Here is a 17,928-nt window from a genome sequence, read left to right on the forward strand (position 1 = left end):
AAGTCTGACTTTTTGATAACCGTGCTGAAGGTTACAAATTCTGGTCAGGATTTTAGTTGGGGAGGGATGTTCACTTACTTCTGTAGCAATGACTACACAAGATGTGATAAGCCATCTCGCCAGCAGAAAGACAGGTGAACAAATGTTACTTTTACGCACACACACACACACCCAACAATAAAAGGCACAGTCCACAAAGAAAAAAATCATTGTTTTTCTACTTCTAGCGCTGAAGTCTCCTTATAATTAGCTTCAAATAACACTGATATATGTCCTCAAGTTAGTTGATCTGCAGCTCTCCCTGGCATTCCTCACCAGGGGATACACAAGCTTCAAGACATGAGAACAAAAAGGAAGTGCACAACTAGCGCGGTAACACACTTTATTCAATTAAAAGATAAATCAAATGCATTTTACAATAACCAGATCAGGTGTGCACCGTTAAACATCCCACATAAATCACAGAAGAATCCTGGCTAGGGATACAATGTGTTTTATTACAGGCCCTCTCTCTCACTGCAAACAGCCACAGGATAGAAACACATGCACACCCAGCTGGGGTCTGCTCCTCAATGGAGCTCACAGAGCATTGTCACGGTATGTAGAATGGCCTTGATCACACTTCTTGGGTTGCCACGACGATGCGCATTTGGGCAACGTATCCCCTTTCTCAAGGAGACAAGACCCCGAAATGCGCAATTTTGGTAAAGGTGAACTATGCTTTCATAATGGTCTGTCCTGGAAGGTGATTTTAGTGAAGTCTGACCAGAGACTTTAGATTGTGGTTACCTCAATTTACCTTAAAGCCTGACAAAAGAGATCCACCCCAGAAACATGATTCTACTGTAACCTCTGCACTGTTTTCCGGAGTATCCAGCAATTTCATACCTGTCAGGAGTCACTGCACCTTCCACTACATGGTGGTTTTAACCGACAGGCACAGAAGTGCTCCCATCTACTATCCAGCCATAAGATTTAGCTCACCTGCTGGAGGAAATCTTCCACTACTCCAGTGACTCTGGGGTCAACTTCAGGCTGCATCCTGATGTGCAGTACTGTGCAAAAGTTTTAGGCAGGTGTATAAAAAGGTTATTGGCTAAGAATTCTTTCAGAAATAGAAGAGTTAATGGTTTATTTTTATTTTTTTAAAACAATGAACAAAATGAAAAGTAATTGAACAGAAGAGATATCCTAATCAAATCCATATTTAACGTGACCCTTTCTTCCTTCAAAACAGCATCATTTCTTCTAGGTACACTTGCGCATAGTTTGTGAAGGAACTCGGCAAGTAGGCTGCTCCAAACATCTTGTGGACGGTATCAGAGCAGACTTCCGAAGCTTCTGAATCCTCAGAGTTCGCAGAGTAATCTTCAAGTTGTCCAACAGAGCAGTCAAAGACTCTGCTCGCAAAAGCAGATCATCCAGATACCCCAGTACCGCTATCCCCCGCTGACGCAGCAATGCTAGGACCGGGGCTGATACTTTTGTGAAAACCCGAGGAGCGGAGGCAAGACCAAAGGGTAACGCTACAAATGGCTAATGCTCCTCACCCACGGCAAAATGGAGGAAGCGCTGATGGCCGACACTTATTGAAATGTGTAGGTAGGCATCCTTGAAATCACACTCTTTCCCCCAGTGGAGGCCTTTGATGTCATCAAAACTGGCGATCCCCCAAAAACGGAAGATTGGGTAAGGCCCTCTCAGAAGCCTGGTCTGCAGACCAGCATTTCAGCCAGATAATACTCCACAGGACCACCACGATGACAGTCTAGAAATCAAGGGTGCTGCATCCAAAGAGTCACAGAAACTGTAGCCCTTGGACCAACTGACCTGCCAGCGCCACAAAAGTGGGGGAGGAGCGGTTTCCCCCTCCAGGTCCTGGCGTCAAAGTTTTGCCCATTCTGTCATAGCTTGAGACACCAGGGCAATAGAAAATACCGGCCTAAGTGCCGTACACCACTGAGTCCAGGTACTCCAACCACCTATCAGCTGGATCTGAAAAGACCAGGGACTCAACTGGGATTACGGTGGCTTTAATCAACCTGGAAACCGAGGAGTCCACTACAGGACGAATCGTCCATTTTTTAAGGAGGGAATCCTCATAGGGGTACCGCATTGCAAAACGCTTAGGGATTGCAAAGGTGCATTTGAGGCAACCCCCAGAGTTCTGTGATAATATTGTCAAAGGCGGCAGGAAAGGGGAACACCTTTGCCGCTTTGGAGGACCTATGGGTGCCAAAAGGTGATCCGCGCCTCCGATGCTGCGTTAGTCGCATCCTCCATCTTTAAGGTTTCCCGCACTGATACAATCAGCGCATCCACTAGCACCTTTTCATGCGTGGCTATAGCAGCACAAGAATCATCCAAACTATGAGCATGCAGGGTGCGTGGACGCAGATCTTGAAGGGTAACTCGCAAACGCGGCGTCCGACCAGATACTGGATCGGATGAGACAGAGGAAGCAGGTGAAGGCGGGGGAAGCTTTTTGCTAGACTGTTTGCCCAGGACCAAATCTACCTTGGACTCCAGAAACGCCATCAGTGCAGTCAGTTGTTGGGCCCCGGAGGTCCCGACAGCCTCTGAGAGGGGGGATCAGTTGGTGAAATATGTTCCAGAGACTCCATGAATGGAGAGGGGAACACACAAAAAAAAAAAAAAAAAAAAAGATGTAGAACACTGCAAGGAACACCCCACTGCGCCGGCGGCACCACAAGGCCCAGCACAGATCACTACCACTGCAATAGCAGAGAGGGAGAGAGAACCCCACAGACTCACAGCTACTTACCAAACAAGAAACAGGGTGGGCGCCGCTCCATCGTATTGTGGGTGCTGTCGGCCAGGAGGTAATGCTGTGACTCAGGCCAAAGCCAGTTCGGATGCGCCCTCGCGTGACTTTTTCACTCGCATGCCAGCCCCCGTCCAGTGGGGCTATGTCGCGGTGGCCTACACGCGCTCGCTGGCCAGACTGGGGGACCCTCTGGATCTAGATTATTCAGTCCATCGCCCAGTCCGGCACTTAAATTGTAGATCTCACAGATCAAAATAATCAAAAAGGAGGGAAAAAAATTCAATTTAAAAAGAAAAAATTGCCAGTACCAGAGATCCCAGAAAGGAGCCAAGTCCTTCTCCAGACTAGGCAGAAAAGTACCTATAGCACAGAGTGGGAGTACACCCCATGACTGCCCCATAGGCGTAGTCAAGTTCTTTTCTGCTAATGTTCAATTCCCTTAGGGGGCAGTATAACCCATGTAACCAGGAAGATGGGGAGCTGTGTCAGTCAATCAACAAAGAAATTGGCATTTTTACATGCAGGACAGAAATGTCAGAATTAGCCTGGATGCGAAGTGGTTAAGTCAGGGCTCGACAAACCCGGGCGCCAGGTCGCATTTGCGACTAGAATTAGCGACCTGGCGCCTGGGGTGCCCTGCAGAAGGTGTCCTGTCATTTTTGCACGGACTTCCGTGCCGTCCAAAAATTGAGGCCCCGGCTTTTCGGCCTACTAGAGATGAGAGAGGCTTCCAATGGGGAACTGGCTCCTTCTTGTGGTGGCCAGGAGTAATGACTGTTGTAAGGACTGTTTCCACTGCCTGTTTGTTCTCAATGCATTACCATCTCCCTGTCCAGTTAGTTGCCTTTGACAGGGAGTGTGGTTATTAATTTATTTTTTAAATGTAAAAAAAAAAAATATATTTTCTTCTTTTTTTTTTTTTTAATTATTATTAAAAAAAATGTTTTTCCCCCAATAAAATTTATATATATATATATATATATATATATATATATATATATATATATATATATATATATATATATATATATATATATATATATATATATATATATATATATATATATATATATAATTTTTTTTTTTTCCCCTCATCGCCATGCCACAGCCGAAGGCCCCTTTCACACGGGCTGTCTGATCAGGTCCGCCTGTCAGTTTTTCAGGCAGACCTGATCAGACCCTTCATTCTCCTCTATGGAGCAGTAATCTGCCACCATCTGATCCTGTCCGCCAAAAGCAGACGGATGGTGGTTCTATTTTCTATCCATCCCGTGGATCGGATCAGATGGCATCGGATGGAAAGAGTGTTTTCATCCAATTTCGCTATAGAGGAGAGTGGGGGTTCTAGTTGTATTTATGTGTAAATTTAGTATCCATTTTATTAAACAAAGCTTGGTTGTTAGATTTCAGGAAAATTTGTCAAGCCCTGGGTTAAGTTATGCTTAGTAAAATTAGAGCAAAATGTTGCCCTGGATTGCCGAATCAGGCATAGTTACAAGCATTTTAATACATATACACAAACTATTTTAGAGGTTACTCTTCCCATGTGCAAGCAACAAGTCTTTGATATAAAGCTAGGGTTTAAACTTTGCCCGCTAAAATAACCTGTTCACCCTTTACTTGTAAAATGTATGCATTATAGGAACGAACATCTGTAATCCCAAAAAGGTTGTTTTCCCAGCTTACAACAAAAGGTATACAATTAAACATAAACTTTAACTGAATAGAACTAAAAAAAAGCTTCCAGAACATGGTAACAGGTCACTCTGGTCACAGCAGACTACATAAACTGATATCTACAGTGTTCCAGGCATACCTTTTTGAGGTGCTCATATCCATTGGTTCGTCTCCCGTTGGTACCTCCACTTTTATAGTTGCTTTCACCTCCCCACTTTTCAGCAGGCCAGGAACTTTGCCAGACTCCGTTTTAATCATAAGATCCCCATCTATAAGTCCTTTCTCCAGTTTGATTTTCTTATTGTCAATGTCATTTTGTGTCACCTCTCGTTCCAAAGCCCTTTTCTGGCTACGTGTCCGGCAGGTTTCATCTGCCATAATGGTCTGCAAATAAATAACATACATATGAATTACTACAACACAGACACTTGAATTATGAGATCATTTTTGGCAAAAATCATTCATACGTTGCTGGTTTCTGACTTAGGCTATAATGATGTTATAAATCCCAGGAGAATAACTTTTTTCTCGTCTGGAAAAGGGGCTCTCAGGCAAACATGTCCACTTGTCAGCATGTATGAGCTAAAGGCAGATGGACTCCAGGAATTAAATGCTACATGAATCATCTGCCCTTACTCAAGAAAGCCATGGCTTGAAATGCTAGGGTGGTGTTTTGCAAAGTGATTTCTCAATACAATGAATCACCGATACATTGATGAATGGGTGAGTGTGCTTTAAATATATATAATTTTTCACACACACACATATTACACTACCATTCAAAGTTTTGGGGTCACTTAGAAATGTCCTTATTTTTGAAAGAAAAGCACTTTTTTTTCAAAGATGATCACAATGAATTAATGAATCAGAAATACAGTCTAGACATTTTTAATGTGGTAAATGGCTATTCTAGCTATTTAATGGAATATCTACATAGGTATACAAAGGCCCATTTCCAGCAACCATCACTCCTCTGTTCTAATGGTATATTGTGTTAGCTAATGGAATTAAAAGATTAAAACAATTATGTTAGCACAGCTGAAAAACTGTTGTGCTGATTAGAGAAGCTATAAAACTGGCCTTCCTTTGAGCTAGTTGAATATCTGGAGCATCAGCATTTGTGGGTTCGATTATACTCTCAAACTGGCCAGGAAAAGAGAACTTTCTTCTGAAACTCGACAGTCTATTCTGAGAAATGAAGGCTATTCCATGTGAGAAATTGCCAAGACACTGAAGATTTCCTACAACTATTTCCTACTACTCCCTTCAGAGAACAGCACAAACGGGCTCTAACCAGAATAGAAAGAGAAGTGGGAGGCCCTGATGCAAAACTAAGCAAGAGGACAAGTACATTAGAGCCTCTAGTTTGAGAAATATAAGCCTCACGGATCCTCAACTGGCTTCTTCATTAAACGGTACCCGCAAAACGCCAGTCTCAACATCCACAGTGAAGAGGCAACTCTGGGATGCTGGCCTTCTAGGCAGAGTGGCAAAGAAAAAGCCATATCTGAGACTGGCCAATAAAAAGGAAAATATTAAGATGGGCAAAAGAACACAGACATTTGACAGAGGAAGATTGGAAAAAAGTGTTATGGACAGACAAATCTAAGTTTGAGGTGTTTGGATCACACAGAATATTTGTGAGACGCAGAACAAGTGAACAGATGCTGGAGTGCCGGAAGTCATCTGTCAAGCATGGTGGAGGTAATGTGATGGTCTGGGGCTGCTAAAGTAAGAAATTTGTACTAGGTAGAAGGGATTTTGAATAAGGAAGGCTATCACTCCATTTTGCAACGCCATGCCATACCCTGTGGACAGCGCTTGACTGGAGTAAATTTCCTCCTACAACAGGACAATGACCCAAAGCACACCTCCAAACTATGCAAGAACCATTTAACCACTTGCCGACTGCTCACAGTATATTTACTGCGGCAGTCGGCCCCGGCCAGGCAGAGTGACGTAGGTCTACGTCGCTTGCCTGTCACTCCTTCTAGAGCCAATAGCGGGCGAGCGCGCGCGCGCCCGGCTCGTTCACGGAGGAGTGCGGGAGTGTGACTGGCGGACCCGATGTCCGCCGGTCACACTACGATTGCCGGTACAGCGGGAGAAAGACAGAGCGGCTTATGTAAACAAGCCGCCTGTCAGCTCTCCCTGTGTAAAAATGAAGATCAGACGGTTCTACTATGTAGAACCGTTGATCTTTGTTTTTACACCAATAGCAATGTCCCACTACAGTTAGAAGCACGCCCCTAGGACACACTTAACCCCTCCCTGTCCAATACAGTTAACCCCTTCCCTGCCAGTGTCATTTTTGCAGTAACAGTGCATATATATAGCACTGATTACTGCAGTAATGGTCACTGGTACCCCCCAAAGTGTCAAAAATGTCAGTCAAGGGTCCGATCTGTCCGCCGCAATGTCGCAGTACCGCAAAAAAAAAAAAAAAAAAAAAAAAAAAAAAAAAAAAAAAAAAAAAAAAAAAATCGCAAAAAACCCCCTGGTCTTTTAGCAGGAAAATCCTCCGGTGGTAAAGTGGTTAGAGAAGAAGCAGTCTGCTGGTATTCTGTCTGTAATGGAGTGGCCAGCGCAGTGACCAGTTTTCAACCCTATTGAGCTGTTGTGGGAGCAGCTTGACCGTATGGTACGTAAGAAGTAGGGATGCACCGAAATGAAAATTTTGGGCCGAAACCGAAAATTACTTTTTCCCCCAAAAAAATTTAAAATAGATGGAACAGGGGCATACACCAAAAAACAGGCAGCAACGTACACCTGTCGCTGCCACCCTGTCACAGTATATGTACTGTGATGGGTTGGCAATAAATGGATTTTTGTAAAATCTTACCGTAAAATCCTTTTCTCTTAGCTCATTGACAGACGTAGTCCTCGGTGATACACCACCTTCGGGTTATGTTGCCTCCACAGGAGCAGGACTAGACAGGAAATTAAAAAGCTCTGGCCACACCCTAGGGGCAGTCCCAGAGGGTATATCCTCTCTCTCTCTGCCTCAGCAAATCAGTTATGTCAAAAAGCAGTCTTTAGAGATTTTAACCCAACCCAACTCAAAAACAGAGGGGCGGGGACTAAGTCTGTCAATGAGCTAAGAGAAAAGGATTTTACGGTAAGATTTTACAAAAATCCATTTTTCTCTAGCGCTCATTGACAGACGTAGTCCTCGGTGATACACCACCTTCGGGACGTCCCAGAGCAGTATCACAAATGAGGGGTGGGAAAATGGAAATCAAATCCCAATCTAGAAGGCCCAACCGGTGCCAACTAGAAGTTTACAATGGTCATCCTTAATGATGAGACTCAACAAAAAAGAGAAAATTTTTTTTTTTTTTCTTCCAAACAGAAAAAAACCCTCGAGGTAGACCACCGGTCTCCTCAAATTGCGGCCTGCAAAACCTTGCGGCCAAATGAGGCATCCGCCGATGCCGTCACATCAATTTTATAGAATTTTGTAAAGGTATGTACCGACGACCAGGTGGCCGCCTTACATACCTGGACCACTGACGCCTGATGGCGAAAGGCCCAGGAAGTACTGAGCGCTCGAGTGGAGTGCGCCCTAACAGGGAACGGAGGACTCTGACCCTTAATAGAATAAGCCTGTACCGCCGTTTGTCTAATCCATTTGGCAATGGTCGCAGCAGATGCAGGCAAACCCTTTCTGGGGCCATCCGTGATCACAAAAAGTGAATCCGTCTTACGGAATGATTCCGTAGCTTTCAGGTATACCCTGATTGCCCGAACCACATCTAAGGAATGCAACGCATGTTCCCGATGATGCTTGGGCTGAGGACACAAGGAAGGTAGTACAATATCTTCATTCAGATGAAAATCTGAAACCACCTTAGGAAGAAAAGATGGCTTAGGATGAAGTACTACCTTATCCCTATGAATCACTAGGTATGGGGACTGGCATGATAATGCAGCCAGTTCTGACACCCTGCGAGCAGAAGTAATAGCCACCAAGAAGGCCACCTTCTGGGATAAAGTAAGCAAGGGAATCTCCCTGATCTTTTCAAAGGGAGGTTTCTGTAGAACCGACAAAACCAAATTAAGATCCCAGGGCGGTAAGGGCGCGCGGACTGGAGGAGCCAGGTGCCGCACCCCCTGGATGAAATTCCGCACCAAGGACTTGGTAGCTAAAGGTTTCTGAAAGAAGATTGCTAATGCTGAAACTTGACCCTTGATGGTGCTCAAGGCTAGCTTCTGCTCAACCCCTTGTTGCAAAAAGGCCAATATTCGAGTTACCGAATAGGTACGTGGAGGAAATCCTAAAGATTCGCACCACGCAATATAAGTCTTCCATGTGTGATAATAGACCTTGCTGGAAGTCGCTTTCCTTGCTTTAATAAAGGGTAGGAATGACTGAAGTAGACAAACCTCTGTCCTTCAGTACTTGGGTCTCAATGGCCAGGCCATTAAACCCAGCGACTGTAAAGCATGATGGTAAATTGGTCCTTGAGACCACAGAAACTCCCTGAGACGAAGTTCCCACGGAACGTCCGCGACTAGCATGTCCAAGTCGGCCAGGCCGGCTTGAGGAGGCCAGCCTAGAATTTCTAGGACCACTGGCGCTGATAGAATCTGAACCAGGCGTCCCTAGAGGTATCTGGCCCCGACCATCCGAGAAAGTCTGGTCGTTTTCTGTTCCCACACATTTATCAGATACCTGATTGTTATCAGGAAGGGTGATCTTTTCTGGTTGAACCTCAGGGACCGAAGTCACCCGACTAGAGGCTACTTGGCCTATCTGGTCAACCAGATCCGATTCCTGTGAGGTATAGGGACTAATCTTAGGAAAAGGTAAAGGAAAAGATCTATTCAGGGAACGGTAACTACCGCTTCCTGTAGTACTTAAATGTTGGAAGGGAAGAATCGCACCGGTAGTAGTGGTTGAAGCTCGATCTAATGTCCTGAATACCGGTGAAAACGTCCCCCCACCCTGAAACCGGGTGGGGGCGCACCTTCAGGCTGTGTACTCCTTTGCTTCGGGTTTGGCTGGGTTGGTCCTCTGCTTGTCCGACCAGCCCTTCTTGAACCCTCCTGGAGGAGTCTTGCCTTTCCCGCTAGTACCAGCCGGGCGCCCTTTATGGGCGGTAAAGAAAGGTCCTCGCTTGTTGCGAGGTCCCTTAGTTTTAGCAGCCTGTGGCAAAAAAGTGCTCTTGCCCCCAGTGGCATCCTTGATGATTTCATCTAGGTTGGCCCCAAATAGACGATTCCCCTGAAAAGGGAGATTTGTCAAGGTCTTTTTGGAACCTAGGTCAGCTGACCAGCATTTTAACCACAGCACACGTCTGAGGATCACCCCTGACATAGATGCATGCCCTAATAAGGGAGTAGTGTCCAAGGCTGCGTCACAGATAAACTGTAGCCCTTGTATAATCTGTTCCATCAAATCAGAGGTCTCCTGGGGAATATCTTTTCCCCTAAGGTCTTGGCGTACCATTCTCGCCCATTCCGTAAGTGTCTGGGAAACTAGACCAATAACAATTACTGGTCTAAATGCTGACCCTATCAGAGAGAAGATGGTGCGGGACTCTGCTTCCATCTTTCGATCCACCGGATCCTTAAAGGACGAAGTGTCCTCCACTGGGATAACCGTGGCTTTATTCAGCCTGGAAATAGGTGGATCCACCACTGGTGGTACCGTCCATTTCTTAATGATGGATTCCTCAAACGGATAGCGTCTAGCAATACGCTTGGAAATAGTAAAAGGTACATTTAGAATGCTCCCATTCTCCTTTAATCTGATTACCGAAACATTTGGGTACAGGAAAAACCTTCACCGTTTTGATGGGCTTATTAGTACCAAAAGGAATCTCTGTTTCAGTTGCCTCTGCCGGTAAAGCCTCAAGTTTTAAGGTTTCCTGCACTGCCACAACTAGTGCGTCCACCAATGCTTCTTCCTGAATTATAGCAGGAGAAGAAGCGTCCTCCTCACTGTCTGAGGGGGCTTTACCTGGGATAACAGCCTTTGCAGAGGAACCTGCAACTGCAGTGACCATCTCTGAATCAGAGTCAGAGGTGTCAGATAATATAGGGGTAGGCGGGGGTCGCTTCCTTGACCCCCGTCCCTGACAGGCCGCCTCCACCCGAGCCACCATAGACTCCAAAATTGCTGTAAATGACTCTACACTCTGTGCACCGGCGGGTCCCGTGGCCCCCTCGAGGGAAACAGGTGGGGGAATATGTGTGGCAGGGTCCATGATAATTCCAGTCACTTCCTGGATAATATAATTCAAAAATAAAAAACTTTTTTTTTTTTTTTTCAGACCCCCAGCGCCACAAAAAGCCCCTTAGTGTTACCTGCTAGGGATCCCTATCGATCGAGAGAGAGAGAGAGAGAGAGATAGACCCCCAGGCTCACCACTTGATGCTCAGAGTTTAACTGCAACAGGTTACAGCGCCGTCTTGACAAACAGGAAGTCTTTTGGCTGGCTGCCCAGGAAGAAAGGAGGCGGCTCCGCCCCTCTGCACGCCTTCCGGCGCCTCCCCTAGCTCCACGAGGTGTTTGGATCACCTCAAACATGGCCACCCCCATGCTGGAGACACGAGGCTACGCCAAAATGGCGGCTCGTGCGATCCAGCAAAAAAAATGGCGGCAGCCTGTACTGAATAGCGGTGTGCTGCAGGGCACACAACACTCTCTCTGCATGGGGATTTGGCGTGGTTGGCGGTACCGGCCCTGGCGGACCGCATGGCCATTCGGGAGGCCTGCTAATAGCTGGAGATCTGATTAGGAAGGCAGTCTACATGTCCGTGGCTTCTGACTGGTAGGTAGCTTATTCTTATCACCGTAAGATTCCCAGAATGCCACAGATTATAATCTTTTTAACATGTATACAATTAGATTGTTAGCTCCCAAACCAAGCCTCCTGGCTTTTTGCACATAAAATCACACTCAAAGGAGGAGGATCTGTGTCATTTATAGGATAGAGAGGGACTCTATCTTACCATACAGAGAGGGGCCCGCGTTCACCACAAGACCCGTCAGGGGAAAAGGGGGAACATACTACTCACCATACCGGAACCAGGCGGGCACCAACTCCTGACAGTACCCCTCTCCACCGAGGCGGGAGGGCTGTCGACCGATATGGACGCCGTGACTCATGGTCTTTGGCGTTTCAGCGAGACGTTTAACTCGCGGGGTCAGTCCTTTAATGGGACTTTGTCGCGGCCGACCCAGCGCGGAGCTATGGCCTGCACGCGCTCGTAGGCTGAACTGGGGTGACCACCGGATCTCAACATCCAGCCCGTCGCCCAGTTCAGCTTTCTTGCTTGAAGATCTCACAGGAACACTGGAGAAAAAAGCTGTCTAAAAAATCTTTTTAAGAAAAAATTCCTGCCAGGACCGAAGATCCCAGCAAGGTATCTAGGTCCTTACTCCTGACTAGACAGAAAATAACTGATTTGCTGAGGCAGAGAGAGAGAGGATATACCCTCTGGGACTGCCCCTAGGGTGTGGCCAGAGCTTTTTAATTTCCTGTCTAGTCCTGCTCCTGTGGAGGCAACATAACCCGAAGGTGGTGTATCACCGAGGACTACGTCTGTCAATGAGCGTTAGAGAAAAATGGATTTTTGTAAAATCTTACCGTAAAATCCTTTTCTCTTAGCTCATTGACAGACGTAGTCCTCGGTGATACAGCACCTTCGGGTTATGTTGCCTCCACAGGAGAAGGACTAGACAGGAAATTAAAATGCTCTGGCCACACCCTAGGGGCAGTCCCAGAGGGTATATCCTCTCTCTCTCTGCCTCAGCAAATCAGTTATGTCAAAAAGCAGTCTTTAGAGATTTTAACCCAACCCAACTCCAAAACAGAGGGGCGGGGACTACGTCTGTCAATGAGCTAAGAGAAAAGGATTTTACGGTAAGATTTTACAAAAATCCATTTTTCTCTATCGCTCATTGACAGACGTAGTCCTCGGTGATACAGCACCTTCGGGACGTCCCAGAGCAGTATCACAAATGAGGGGTGGGAAAATGGAAATCAAATCCCAATCTAGAAGGCCCAACCGGTGCCAACTAGAAGTTTACAATGCTCATCCTTAATGATGAGACTCAACAAAAAAGAAATTTTTCAAACAGAAAAAAACTCTCGAGGTAGACCACCGGTCTCCTCAAATTGCGGCCTGCAAAACCTTGCGGCCAAATGAGGCATCCGCCGATGCCGTCACATCAATTTTATAGAATTTTGTAAAGGTATGTACCGACGACCAGGTGGCCGCCTTACATACCTGGACCACTGACGCCTGATGGCGAAAGGCCCAGGAAGTACTGAGCGCTCGAGTGGAGTGCGCCCTAACAGGGAACGGAGGACTCTGACCCTTAATAGAATAAGCCTGTACCACCGTCTGTCTAATCCATTTGGCAATGGTCGCGGCAGATGCAGGCAAACCCTTTCTGGGGCCATCCGTGATCACAAAAAGTGAATCCGTCTTACGGAATGATTCCGTAGCTTTCAGGTATACTCTGATTGCCCGAACCACATCCAAGGAATGCAACGCATGTTCCCGATGATGCTTGGGCTGAGGACACAAGGAAGGTAGTACAATATCTTCATTCAGATGAAAATCTGAAACCACCTTAGGAAGAAAGGATGGCTTAGGATGAAGTACTACCTTATCCCTATGAATCACTAGGTATGGGGACTGGCATGATAATGCAGCCAGTTCGGACACCCTGCGAGCAGAAGTGATAGCCACCAAGAAGGCCACCTTCCTGGGATAAAGTAAACAAGGGAATCTCCCTGATGTTTTCAAAGGGAGGTTTCTGTAGAACCGACAAAACCAAATTAAGATCCCAGGGCGGTAAGGGCGCGCGGACTGGTGGAGCCAGGTGCCGCACCCCCTGGATGAAATTCCGCACCAAGGACTTGGTAGCTAAAGGTTTCTGAAAGAAGATTGCTAATGCTGAAACTTGACCCTTGATGGTGCTCAAGGCTAGCTTCTGCTCAACCCCTTGTTGCAAAAAAGCCAATATTCGAGTCACCGAATAGGTACGTGGAGGAAATCCTAAAGATTCGCACCACGCAATACAAGTCTTCCATGTGTGATAATAGACCTTGCTGGAAGTCGCTTTCCTTGCTTTAATAAGGGTAGGAATGACTGAAGCTGACAAACCTCTGTCCTTCAGTACTTGGGTCTCAATGGCCAGGCCATTAAAACCAGCGACTGTAAAGCACGATGGTAAATTGGTCCTTGAGACCACAGACACTCCCTGAGACGAAGTTCCCACGGAACGTCTGCGACTAGCCTGTCCAAGTCGGCCAGGCCGGCTTGACGAGGCCAGCCTAGAATTTCTAGGACCACTGGTGCTGACTGGATCTGAACCAGGCGTCCCTAGAGCTATCTGGCCCCGACCATCCGAGAAAGTCTGGTCGTTTTCTGTTCCCACACATTTATCAGATACCTGATTGCTATCAGGAAGGGTGATCTTTTCTGGTTGAACCTCAGGGACCGAAGTCACCCGGCTAGAGGCTTCTTGGCCTGTCTGGTCAACCAGATCCGATTCCTGTGGGGAATTGAGACTAATCTTAGGAAAAGGTAAAGGAAAAGATCTATTCAGGGAACGGTGACTACCGCTCCCTGTAGTACTTAAATGTTGGAAGGGAAGAATCGCACCGGTAGTAGTAGTTGATGCTCGATCTAATGTCCTGAATACCGGTGAAAACGTCCCCCCACCCTCAAACCGGGTGGGGGCGCACCTTCAGGCTGTGTACTCCTTTGCTTCGGGTTTGGCTGAGTTGGTCCTCCGTTTGTCCGACCAGCCTTTCTTGAACCCTCCTGGAGGAGTCTTGCCTTTCCCGCTTGTTCCAGCCGGGCGCGCGAACCCTTTATGGGCGGTAAAGAAAGGTCCTCGCTTGTTGCGAGGTCCCTTAGCTTTAGCAGCCTGTGGCAAAAAAGTGCTCTTGCCCCCAGTGGCATCCTTAATGATTTCATCTAGGGTGGCCCCAAATAGACGATTCCCCTGAAAGGGGAGATTCGTCAAGGTCTTTTTGGAACCTAGGTCAGCTGACCAGCATTTTAACCACAGCACACGTCTGAGGATTACCGCTGACATAGATGCATGCCCTAATAGGGGAGTAGTGTCCAAGGCTGCGTCACAGATAAACTGTAGCCCTTGTATAATCTGTTCCATCAAATCAGATGTTTCCTGGGGAATATCTTTTCCCCTAAGGTCTTGGCGTACCAATCTCGCCCATTCCGTAAGTGTCTGGGAAACTAGACCAATAACAATTACTGGTCTAAATGCTGACCCTATCAGAGAGAAGATGGTGCGGGACTCTGCTTCCATCTTTCGATCCACCGGATCCTTAAAGGACGAAGTGTCCTCCACTGGAATAACCGTGGCTTTATTCAGCCTGGAAATAGGTGGATCCACCACTGGTGGTACCGTCCATTTCTTAATGATGGATTCCTCAAACGGATAGCGTCTAGCAATACGCTTGGAAATAGTAAAGGTACGTTTAGAATGCTCCCATTCTCCTTTAATCTTATTACCAAAACACTTGGGTACAGGAAAAACCTTCACCGTTTTGATGGGCTTGTTAGTACCAAAAGGAATCTCTGTATCAGTTGCTTCTGCCGGTAAAGCCTCAAGTTTTAAGGTTTCCTGCACTGCCACAACTAGTGCGTCCACCAATGCTTCTTCCTGAATTATAGCGGGAGAAGAAACGTCCTCCTCACTGTCTGAGGGAGCTTTACCTGAGGTAACAGCCCTTGCAGAGGGACCTGCAACTGCAGTGACCATCTCTGAATCTGAGTCAGAGGTGTCAGATAATATAGGGGTAGGCGGGGGTCGCTTCCTTGACCCTCGTCCCCGACAGGCCGCCTCCACCCGAGCCACCATAGACTCCAAAATTGCTGTAAATGCCTCTACACTCTGTGCACCGGCGGGTCCCGTTTTTTTTTTTTTTTCACAGACCCCCAGCGCCACAAAAGCCCCTTAGTGTTACCTGCTAGGGATCCCTATCGATCGAGAGAGAGAAAGAGAGAGAGATAGACCCCCAGGCTCACCACTTGATGCTCAGAGTTTAACTGCAATAGGTTACAGCGCTGTCTTGACAAACAGGAAGTCTTTTGGCTGGCTGCCCAGGAAGAAAGGAGGCGGCTCCGCCCCTCTGCACGCCTTCCGGCGCCTCCCCTAGCTCCACGAGGTGTTTGGATCACCTCAAACATGGCCGCCCCCATGCTGGAGACACGAGGCTACGCCAAAATGGCGGCTCGTGCAATCCAGCAAAAAAAATGGCGGCGGCCTGTACCGAATAGCGGTGTGCTGCAGGGCACACAACACTATCTCTGCATGGGGATTTTTGGCGTGGTTGGCGGTACCGGCCCTGGCGGACCTCATGGCCTTCGGAAGGCCTGCTATAGCTGGAGATTTGACTAGGAAGGCAGTCTACATGTCCGTGGCTTCTGACTGGTAGGTACCTTATTCTTATCACAGTAAGATTCCCAGACTGCCACTGATTACAATCTTTTAAACATGTATACAATTAGATTGTTAGCTCCCAAACCAAGCCTCCTAGCTTTTTGCACATAAAATCACACTCAAAGTAGGGGGATCTGTGCCATGTTATAGGATAGAGGGGGACTCTATCTTACCATACAGAGAGGGGCCCGCGTTCACCACAAGACCCGTCAGGGGAAAAGGGGGAACATACTACTCACCATACCGGAACCAGGCGGGCACCAACTCCTGACAGTACCCCTCTCCACCGAGGCGGGAGGGCTGTCGACCGATATGGACGCCGTGACTCATGGTCTTTGGCGTTTCAGCGAGACGTTTAACTCGCGGGGTCAGTCCCTTAATGGGACTTTGTCGCGGCCGACCCAGCGCGGAGCTATGGCCTGCACGCGCTCGTAGGCTGAACTGGGGTGACCACCGGATCTCAACATCCAGCCCGTCGCCCAGTTCAGCTTTCTTGCTTGAAGATCTCACAGGAACACTGGAGAAAAAAGCTGTCTAAAAAAATCTTTTTAAGAAAAAAATCTTGCCAGGACCGAAGATCCCAGCAAGGTATCTAGGTCCTTACTCCTAACTAGACAGAAAATAACTGATTTGCTGAGGCAGAGAGAGAGAGAGAGAGAGAGGATATACCCTCTGGGACTGCCCCTAGGGTGTGGCCAGAGCATTTTAATTTCCTGTCTAGTCCTGCTCCTGTGGAGGCAACATAACCCGAAGGTGCTGTATCACCGAGGACTACGTCTGTCAATGAGCGATAGAGAAAAGTTAATTTAATTACCAATGGTATTTGTATTATGCAGCATGAGGGGGTTAATGTATTGTCACTGCTGGTCACTGATGCATTATTGACCGACCAGTGGCAGTTAATTAACCCCTTTGTGCTGCATTAGTGCAACCAGTATCAGTGTTAATTAACACTGGTTGCACTAATGCAGCACAAAGGGGTTAATTAACTACCACTGGTCGGTCACTAATGCAGCAGTGACAATACATTAACCCCCTCATGCTGCATAATTAATACAAATACCAATGGTAAGCTGCCTCAGCTATCCCCCCTCCCCCCCCCCCCCCTTAGCTTAGGCTCAGCGTCCCTCTCCTACTCACTCCTCCAGTCACTGTGTCCATTAATCAAAAGTCCCGCCTCTGGCCGGCCGCCTCCCGGTGATGTCACTTCTACTACGATCTGTCCATGAATGAACTGACACACCGGGCGGGCGAGCGGCTGCTAATAGCTGTCAGTATGTGAGCTTCACTTCTCTTCAATTCCCTGACAGTCCGGGCGGGGCGAGCGGCCGCTAATAGATAGAACTATGTGAATTATTCCTGTCAGCTCAGCGGGACTGTGACTGTGTGTGAATGAGATCTGATCTGACCTGACACCGGGCGGGGGGAGCGGCCGCTATTAGCTGTAACTGCGAGCCTTTCACTTCCTTGTCAGGCATGTATCTCCGCTGACAAGGAAGTGAAAGGCTCACATAGTTACAACTATTAGCGGCCGCTCCCCCCGCCCGGTGTCAGGTCAGATCAGATCTCATTCACACACAGTCACAGTCCCACTGAGCTGACAGGGATAATTCACATAGTTCTATCTATTAGTGGCCGCTCGCCCCGCCCTCCCGCCTGGTATGTCCATTCATAATGCACAGATCATAGTAGTAGGGACGTCATTGAGAGGCGGGCGGCCGGCCAGAGGCGGGACTTTTAAAACCTGCGCTGCGCCCTCCTCCTTCCTCACGGCGGCCATATTAAACTGTTAACCCATTATCGGCCGAAAGGAGATAGGCTCATTTTCGGCCGATAATTTCGGTGCATCCCTAGTAAGAAGTGCCCATCAAGCCAATCCAACTTGTGGGAGGTGCTTCAGGAAGCGTGGGGTGAAATTTCTTCAGATTACCTCAACAAATTGGCAGCTAGAAATGCCAGTGGTCTGCAAGACTATAATTGCTGCAAATGGAGAATTCTTTGATGAAAGCAAAGTTTGAAGGACAAT

General features: G+C 47.4%; 1 protein-coding gene across 7 annotated transcripts in view; it reads right to left on the reverse strand.

Moving 5' to 3' along the window:
* GATAD2A (GATA zinc finger domain containing 2A) overlaps window positions 1-17,928 on the reverse strand; it is a 146,726-nt gene that overhangs the window by 35,477 nt on the left and 93,321 nt on the right. For all 7 annotated transcript variants that reach the window (XM_082268075.1, XM_082268079.1, XM_082268078.1 and 4 more), the window contains one exon: window positions 4,605-4,849. In XM_082268075.1, the coding sequence (XP_082124201.1) occupies window positions 4,605-4,849 (245 nt within the window). The remainder of the gene's footprint in view (window positions 1-4,604; window positions 4,850-17,928) is intronic.

The sequence above is a fragment of the Pelophylax lessonae genome, assembly GCF_965119305.1.
Source record: "Pelophylax lessonae genome assembly, chromosome: 1".
Taxonomy (NCBI): domain Eukaryota; kingdom Metazoa; phylum Chordata; class Amphibia; order Anura; family Ranidae; genus Pelophylax; species Pelophylax lessonae.